This window comes from Tachysurus vachellii, chromosome 19 (genome assembly GCF_030014155.1).
Source record: "Tachysurus vachellii isolate PV-2020 chromosome 19, HZAU_Pvac_v1, whole genome shotgun sequence".
NCBI lineage: Eukaryota > Metazoa > Chordata > Actinopteri > Siluriformes > Bagridae > Tachysurus > Tachysurus vachellii.
The window spans coordinates 1,442,501-1,451,821 of NC_083478.1; the positions used below are offsets into that span (position 1 = coordinate 1,442,501).

General features: G+C 39.2%; 2 protein-coding genes across 2 annotated transcripts in view; both read right to left on the bottom strand.

Moving 5' to 3' along the window:
• The window catches only part of dhx35 (DEAH-box helicase 35), a 20,120-nt gene extending 17,747 nt beyond the window's left edge, over positions 1–2,373 (bottom strand). Inside the window, exons 1-2 of the mRNA XM_060894521.1 lie at positions 2,296–2,373; positions 834–961 (exon numbers count right to left, since the gene is read on the bottom strand). Of these exons, the coding sequence (XP_060750504.1) occupies positions 834–961; positions 2,296–2,335 (168 nt within the window). The 5' untranslated portion in view covers positions 2,336–2,373. The remainder of the gene's footprint in view (positions 1–833; positions 962–2,295) is intronic.
• Positions 2,374–4,226: 1,853 nt separating this feature from the next.
• Positions 4,227–8,675, bottom strand: rab5if (RAB5 interacting factor). Its single transcript, XM_060894776.1, has 4 exons — positions 8,460–8,675; positions 6,727–6,830; positions 6,020–6,149; positions 4,227–5,441 (listed from the first exon to the last, which is right to left on the bottom strand). Exons 1-4 carry the CDS (start codon positions 8,568–8,570, stop codon positions 5,400–5,402), a joined length of 387 nt encoding a protein of 128 aa, XP_060750759.1. The 5' UTR covers positions 8,571–8,675; the 3' UTR covers positions 4,227–5,399.
• Positions 8,676–9,321: the final 646 nt, after the last annotated feature.

Here is a 9,321-nt window from a genome sequence, read left to right on the forward strand (position 1 = left end):
CCAACCCATCACAGGGCACACACACACACACTCATTCACTCACACAATCACACACTACGGACGATTTTCCAGAGATGCCAATCAACCTACCATGCATGTCTTTGGACCGGGGGAGGAAACCGGAGTACCCGGAGGAAACCCCCGAGGCACGGGGAGAACATGCAAACTCCACACACACAAGGTGGAGGTGGGAATCGAACCCCGACCGTGGAGGTGTGAGGTGAACGTGCTAGCATAATAAACAATTATACAAAAAATCTAATCAAATAAAAGCATCTTGAATCGAATCTAATCTCATATCGTTTTATTAAACTGGCTGATGGTTTAACTTCCTTGCAGCATTTATTATTCAGCAGAAGTCAAATTATTTGAAATTATTTGATAAGATTGATAAAGTAGTTTTAAGTAAAGTTTTAAAAAAAAAGAAAGTAAAAGGTTAAACCGTCTTCTAGTCCACGTACAGTTATAATATTGAATTATTCGATTAGTTCCTGATGTTTTACTTGTTAAACTTTGTTTTGGAAAATTTCCAATTAATAAATAGCCACCCGCAGCGATTAAGGGGTCCAAGCACTGTGAGCTAGCATTAGCAGAGTGATATTTATGGCCTGTTGGTGGCGCTAAAGGGTTTAAGGGACACGACTTAAAATTGGCGTAAAGACTTTTGGCACAGGGCAGAATTAGTGCAGCCGATCGTGTATTACAACAATTGATTTTTCCAATCGGTTTCCATGGCAACAAATACTGTGGCACTTGGGGCTTTTAAACATATTCTTTCCGTGTCAGTAGTTTAACCCTGCGTTGATCTTTATAACAGACGAGTTAATTGGTACCTTAAAGACGGGCAGCTTCTGCCTCTGTTTCTCCACAGACAGGGCACCATAAGGGTTGTAGATGATAGCGGTGCCACTCGGCTCGCTGTTCAGCTCCCTCTCCTCACACACTCCCGGTGCCTCGGCCCCTGTACACACACACACACACACACACACAATGACTGTGACACTGATTTAATGTCAATTACATCGATTCTAGATCCTAGTTGGTCAAAAGATGTTGATTAAATTTCTATTGCAGAAGCTCTCAAGGTTTATATCAATGCCCTTGTTGTTATAGGTTATCGTTTCCATGGTAACAGCTCGTTCACAGGGTCGTGAAAGGCGGAATCTAATAATAAACAGATTTTAAAAAAACATGCAATCTTCGATATGGTGACGATTTCTGTAACAAGACGTTAATGTCAAAGATGTGCGAGAGTGAATAAAGTGAAGCTGGAGAGGGAACGACGTCCATGTTGTAGAAAATCAGGATGTTCAAAAATCAAGACGAAGAAGACGAAGAGGAAGAAGAGTGACTGAAGGAAATTGCTTTAGAAATGAGGAATAAAGGACAACAGTGATGGACAGCGGGGGCACGGTGGCTTAGTGGTTATCACGTTCGTCTCACACCTCCAGGGTTGGGGGTTCAATTCCCGCCTCCACCTTGTGTGTGTGGAGTTTGCATGTTCTCCCCGTGCCTCGGGGGTTTCCTCCGGGTACTCCGGTTTCCTCCCCGGTCCAAAGACATGCATGGTAGGTTGATTGTCATCTCTGGAAAATTGTCTGTAGTGTGTGATTGCGTGAGTGAATGAGAGTGTGTGTGTGCCCTGTGATGGGTTGGCACTCCGTCCAGGGTGTATCCTGCCTTGATGCCCGATGACGCCTGAGATAGACACAGGCTCCCCGTGACCCAAGGTAGTTCGGATAAGCGGTAGAAGATGAGTGAGTGAATGGACAGCCAAGGACTCATTCTCTCACTCACACACACACACACACACACACACACACACACACACACACACAATGAAGAAGATGATGATGATGGTCACTGTTAATTCTTGAGTGTCTTACTATTTTATTATTAAGTTGAGGAAACAGAAAAAAGGTAAAGCTGCTACATATAAACACAGAACAAGTCTATAGTTTCTCCAAAACGCTGTTTATGATTAAAACTGCAGTCAAAATAAAGCACTTATTTTATTAAAGAAATGAAAAATAAAACAAACCCGAAAAGCTTCAATGATCCTAGAAACATTAATCACAACTCAGATGAACGCAGTGCAGAAGGTACACACACACACACACACACACACACACACACACACACACACACACACACACACACACACACACACACACACACACACACACACACACACACTTCTACACTCTCACCTCCACTATCACACACACACACAACGTAATAGATAAAAACTGTGAGCTGCACAGAGATTATAATCCCCATCATCTCTAATCTTACCGGGTTTCCAGAATTTCATGGCGGATTTGGGCGCCGCCATCTTGAAAAACTACGTCATTTATTCAAAGGACAAAACTTTACAAAGGAAAGCGCCACCAGGGGGCGACAGAGGGCCAATATTTATAATCGGGTTCTTTTTATTCATTTTAAATTATTAATTTATTTATAACTACACAATACTAACGAATTCGTGAATTTGTCTGTATACAAATATTATATATATATACATCATAAATTAATTTATTTTTTAACCTTAAACTGTTTCAAAACAATTTCAGCTACATTTTAAATGTAGTATTTATATTGTAAATAAAGAATATGAAAAAAATAAATTATTATAAACAGTTATTTATTTGTTTATTTACTCTACACTACCATTTGAGCTGCACTCATATTATAATAATAATTATTATTTATTGTTGTATAAAAATTACTGAACATTGAACAGTGACATGATTAGTTTGTTCTTTATTTGCTTGTTTTACTTTACAGTAAAAGCACTTTGAACAGAATGGGGATGGATTTGGGATTAAATGTCCTGTATAAATGATGGTTATTATTAGTAGCAGGTCGTCACCATATTTGCTCATTTTCCTTATATTTTATGGTTAAATACAGGTGAAGGACATGATGTGTGTAAATGTGAACATATGCACTGGAAGATGAAATATGATTTTAAATAACAACAAACCTGTGCAAATACTTATTTCTCCTGACAAGAGGTCAATACAAGGAGTCAGTACAAGGAGTCAACACAAAGAGTCAGTACAGGGAGTCAGTACAAGAGGTCAATACAAGGAGTCAGTACAAGAAGTCAACACAAAGAGTCAACACAGGGAGTCAATACAAGGAGTCAGTACAGGGAGTCAGTACAGGGAGTCAGTACAAGAGGTCAATACAAGGAGTCAGTACAAGGAGTCAGTACAGGGAGTCAGTACAAGAGGTCAATATAAGGAGTCAGTACAAGAAGTCAACACAAAGAGTCAACACAGGGAGTCAACACAGGGAGTCAATACAAGGAGTCAATACAAGCAGTCAGTACAGGGAGTCAGTACAGGGAGTCAGTACAGGGAGTCAGTACAAGAGGTCAATATAAGGAGTCAGTACAAGAAGTCAACACAAAGAGTCAACACAGGGAGTCAACACAGGGAGTCAATACAAGGAGTCAATACAAGCAGTCAGTACAGGGAGTCAGTACAGGGAGTCAGTACAGGGAGTCAGTACAGGGAGTCAGTACAAGAGGTCAATATAAGGAGTCAGTACAAGAAGTCAACACAAAGAGTCAACACAGGGAGTCAATACAAGGAGTCAATACAAGCAGTCAGTACAGGGAGTCAGTACAGGGAGTCAGTACAGAGAGTCAGTACAGGGAGTCAGTACAAGAGGTCAATATAAGGAGTCAGTACAAGAAGTCAACACAAAGAGTCAACACAGGGAGTCAACACAGGGAGTCAATACAAGCAGTCAGTACAGGGAGTCAGTACAGGGAGTCAGTACAGGGAGTCAGTACAGGGAGTCAGTACAAGAGGTCAATATAAGGAGTCAGTACAAGAAGTCAACACAAAGAGTCAACACAGGGAGTCAATACAAGGAGTCAATACAAGCAGTCAGTACAGGGAGTCAGTACAGGGAGTCAGTACAAGAGGTCAATACAAGGAGTCAGTACAAGGAGTCAGTACAGGGAGTCAGTACAGGGAGTCAGTACAAGAGGTCAATATAAGGAGTCAATACATGGAGTCAATACAAGAGGTCAATATATGGAATCAGTACAAGAAGTCAACACAAGGAGTCAGTACAAGGAGTCAACACATGGAGTCAATACACAGAGTCGATACAGGCAGTTAGAACAGGGAATCAGTACAAGGAGTCAGAACCAAGGAGTCAGACATTTTGAATGGGTCTAATTTGGAAAAAAGATGACTTAGAATTGATGGAGTGCTGAAAGTTTTATTTCCAATGTTTTTTAAAACATATGAACCAACTAGTTTTATCAACATTTAGCTTCAAAATCAGGAACAAAACACTTACTCCTTACTTCAGCATTTTTGCATTTTAACATTAAACCTGCTTAAAAATATTTTTTTTACATTATACCTTTGACAGTCCATATTGTTGTTTTTTTTTTATCAGCTGTCATGTTTTATTTCACATGAAGGTGATCAGATCAATACATCTGAATGTAAATAAGTGAAATCGAAGCCATTTGACACGTGATTTACGGTTTTATTACATCATAAACTCAGTAATTTTAAGACATGAGACAAAAGTAGACATTTTTCCTGCTGATCTGTAAAAATCATGTCGAAAAATATGAGGAAACAAAAAAAAAAATGCACCTGAAAACATGTTTAAACAAAGAAAATATTAAACGCTTATTTTTTTTTCTAATATATATTCCTAATTAATTGACTCGCTCCATATATTAATACCCTATGAGCGTCAGATTCGGATTCATCTCGGTCCTGTTGGGAATCGGAGGGGGAAAAAAGCCACAGGATTGAAAACATTAATGCGACTCTTCAGAGAAACACGCGAGAGTGAGCTGAACGTAACACCTTGTGCGTATCGGCAGCACAGAAACCTCCACGGCTCCGTCTGCATTCGTATAAATTCCTCCGTGGAATACTGAGAGGTACGAGAAATCTAATCGCGCCAGACAGAGACGGGAAAAACGCTTAAAATGAAACTATACATCATTTACACTGGTTTTTAAATTAGTTAGAAGTAAGACTGGAGTAATGGGAAATAAAGTTCAATTACAAACTAAATATAAAGTCATTCATACAAAGAAGTGGAAAAAAAAACCAGAGAGAGAGAGAGAGAGAGAGAGAGAGAGAGAGAGAGAGAGAGAGAGAGAGAGAGAATATAGCGTTGAATCAGAACACATGGCAGTTCACTGGACGGGCGTTAGCTTAAAAACTTGATGAGCCGCCGATCAGGAAGTGGTTCAGAGCAGAGGACCCACAATGCACCTGGGTCAGGAAGCTCCGGTGTGCTGCTGGTGACGTGTGTAAAGCCCAGTGCCGGCCGTGTGCAGCCCGTTCAGGACCCCACTGTACAGCCGAGTGTACTACACTGCTTTAGAGCAGGTTCTCCTGTGAACCTCAGTCATAATGTAGAGCTGTGTAGAAGATTATCCACACCACCTGTACACACACACACACACACACACACACATTGTGATATCAGTCCTAAATGTCCCACACTATATTTTTTTATCTGTTATCTTTCATATCTGTTTAACAAAAGTTGTTTGTAAACAATCCTACTGCTTGTACACAAACTAACTCATTTATAAATAAAGCATTTATATTTATTTATTTGTTAAGGAATACCATTTAAAGCCTGCATACAAGCAAATAAATAAATAAACAAACAAACAAAAAACACACATTAGTAGAAACGTGTTCTTCGATGTTTGTTTACAAAAGAAAAAAGAAATCGTAAAAGACGACACGTTAAATAATAAAATAATAAAAAGCTGCGTGTGACAAAAACTCACTGAAAATTAATTAATTACGTTACAATTGTGCTGAATGTTACTGGTTTAATAAAGGTTGAAATGAAAATCAGAAAATTTAAGTACAATAACCGTCTGTTAAAAATATTCATTTGCAAAAATACCTGTTAAATGTAAAAAAATAAATATTCCTGATAGAATAAACAATAAAATAAATAAATAAATAAATAAATAAATAAATAAATAAATCTTTAGTATATTTACCAGGAACAAAGCAAAAGAGGTCATGAAGCCTTCTTTGGTGAGTTCCCACGTTCCTCCGTACTCCTCTTCATCCACCTGCTGGAAGCTGCTGAAGTAAACGTACAGGACGCCGGCGTTCACCACGCAGAAGCTGAGCAACAAACAACACCACAATCAACACCAACCACACAGAGAAACAACACACAACACCAACCACACACACCACAATCAACACAGACACCTCACACGCGCAGGCAGACACCTCACACGCGCAGGCAGACACCTCACACGCGCAGGCAGACACCTCACACGCGCAGGCAGACACCTCACACGCGCAGGCAGACACCTCACACGCGCAGGCAGACACCTCACACGCGCAGGCAGACACCTCACACGCGCAGGCAGACACCTCACACGCGCAGGCAGACACCTCACACGCGCAGGCAGACACCTCACACGCGCAGGCAGACACCTCACACGCGCAGGCAGACACCTCACACGCGCAGGCAGACACCTCACACGCGCAGGCAGACACCTCACACGCGCAGGCAGACACCTCACACGCGCAGGCAGACACCTCACACGCGCAGGCAGACACCTCACACGCGCAGGCAGACACCTCACACGCGCAGGCAGACACCTCACACGCGCAGGCAGACACCCCACACACGCAGGCAGACACCTCACACGCGCAGACAGACACCCCACACGCGCAGACAGACACTCACATGGCAATTCCCAGGAAGCCCTTCAGTGGAACGATGCCCCAGATGACTCCCAGGATGATGGCGATGATCTGTCTGAACCAGTAAACCACGTCTAAAAACTCATCCTGTGGGGAAGAAAAATCTTTGTCTTTTATTTTAGTAAACAAAAACAAGATGAGTTACATACACAAACAACAATTAAAGGATCAGTGCGTTGTTTTACACTGAATGTAAAGCTTTATGCTGTGGCCTCAGTGTGCGCACGCGCACACACACACACAAAAAAAAAGACCTCTAATATTAATTATAAAACAACCAGGTGATGATGTCTATATTTTATTGATATTTGGAATAGGAATACACTATGGTCCAAAAGTCTGTGCACCCTGACCAGCTCATCCAGGTGTTCAGTGCGGTCAAGTCCGAGTCAGGGCTCAGTGCATCACACTAGAGTTCTTCCACTCCAACCTTCACCGCCACACCATGGAGCCGTGTGCTTTGTGCTCAGGGTCACTGTCGTGCTGGAACAGGTTCGGACTCAAACTCTTTAAGGAAGAGAAATTGTAAGACTACAGAAACATGTTACACAGTTCTGTGCTTCAGAGTTTGGAGAAGAAGCACATACAGGGTGGGATGGTTAGGGGTGCACAAACTTTTGGCTGGGCAGTGAGTAGTTTGATGGATTAAGAGTCTTTTGCTTAATAGGAGTCTTAGCTTAGTGGGTTTGACATTTAAACTCATGACCTTCTGATCCTGACAGTTCAACAGTGCTTTATAAACTCACTCTGTGTTTACACCAAACACAAGTTTACACCCAAACCTCTGTGTTTATTAACAGACAAAATAAATATTCAGTGTTGACGTGATATTAAGGTTTATGTTCATGTGTTACACTATAATTTAATATAAAAATTAATTATATAAAAATAAGAAAATAAATAATTTCTCCATCTTAGTCATTATAGATAAAGAATCAAATACATTATTTGATCATTATTATATTTGTTACCTTTTCACTAGACAGTTAAAAAAACTAATTTATAATTTGTTGTAATATATTTTAATGCATAATTAATAATATATATATTATGAGATATATATATGATTATTATTATAAAACTTTATGCTAATTATTCTGTGATTATATATTTTAATTGGTTGGATTTGTGTTTAAGTTAATTATAATAGCTAATCATTTTATTATTTTTTAGTAAATCACTTGTTATTTATTACATGTACATTTTCCACTTAAATGTCAAATCATTTATCGTTTTGTTACGATATTTTTTCAGAAAAAAAAGATTTATAAAGAAATCATTTATAAATTGTTAGTAATCATATTTAATTATCATTAATACTAGTAGTAGAATTATTAAAGATATCATTTTATATTAAAAACTACTAAATGCATTTTACTACTAATAATAACAATAATCATTATAATAATAAGAAGAATAAAAGTTGTAGTAATAATAATAAATTATTATTATTAAATAATTGTAGTAATCATAATCATAGTAATAATAATAATAAATAACAATAATAAGTTGTAGTAATAATAATAAATATAATAATAGTTGTAATAATAACAATAATAATACACCATGTTAGCAACAATGCTAACCCTCCCGCTTTAGCAGCTAAGGCTAATTAGCCAGTTAGCTAACAGCTCGTTCTGACAGAGTTTCTGTAGCTCACTATAAGCGCGTTACGGTGCGTGTGCGCGAGCGAGCGCGAGCGTGTGCGCGTGTCACCTTGTCGTCCCACAGCGCTCTGCTCCTCAGCGCTTTGCTCCATGGTGACTGCTTTAGTCCTCCGTTAGACACATAAACCTCTTCTTTCCTCTTATTCGAGCCGCTCGTCATCCTCCAACACAGTGCTTTATAAACACGTACCAAATCAACAATGAGCCTTTAAATCACTTCACAACCTTTAACACTGCTGACGCTTCAAACTGACGGGGGACACTGACTGCGCATGCGCAAACCCGACTTGACCCTCGGAGGTCATATCCAATCAGAGAGTGCGACGTCTGCGCTCTCAGCCAATCAGAGTTAGGCATTATTCTCTGGGAAAAGAACGAGAGACTCCTCTACTGATGAGGCGTCGCAACTGCAGCAGGATTATTGTATATAGGTTAAATACTGTATATATATTCATCATAAATTATATATATATATATATGTGTGTGTGTGTGTGTGTGTGTGTGTGTGTGTGTGTGTGTGTGTGTGTGTATTCAACATAGGTTTATATATATATATGTGTGTGTGTGTGTGTATTCAACATAGGTTTATATATATATATATATGTGTGTGTGTGTGTGTGTGTGTGTGTGTATTCAACATAGGTTTATATATATATGTGTGTGTGTGTGTGTGTGTGTGTGTGTATTCAACATAGGTTTATATATATATATGTGTGTGTGTGTGTGTATTCAACATAGGTTTATATATATATGTGTGTGTGTGTGTGTATTCAACATAGGTTTATATATATATATATGTGTGTGTGTGTGTGTGTGTATTCAACATAGGTTTATATATATATATATGTGTGTGTGTGTATTCAACATAGGTTTATATATATATGTGTGTGTGTGTGTGTGTATTCAACATA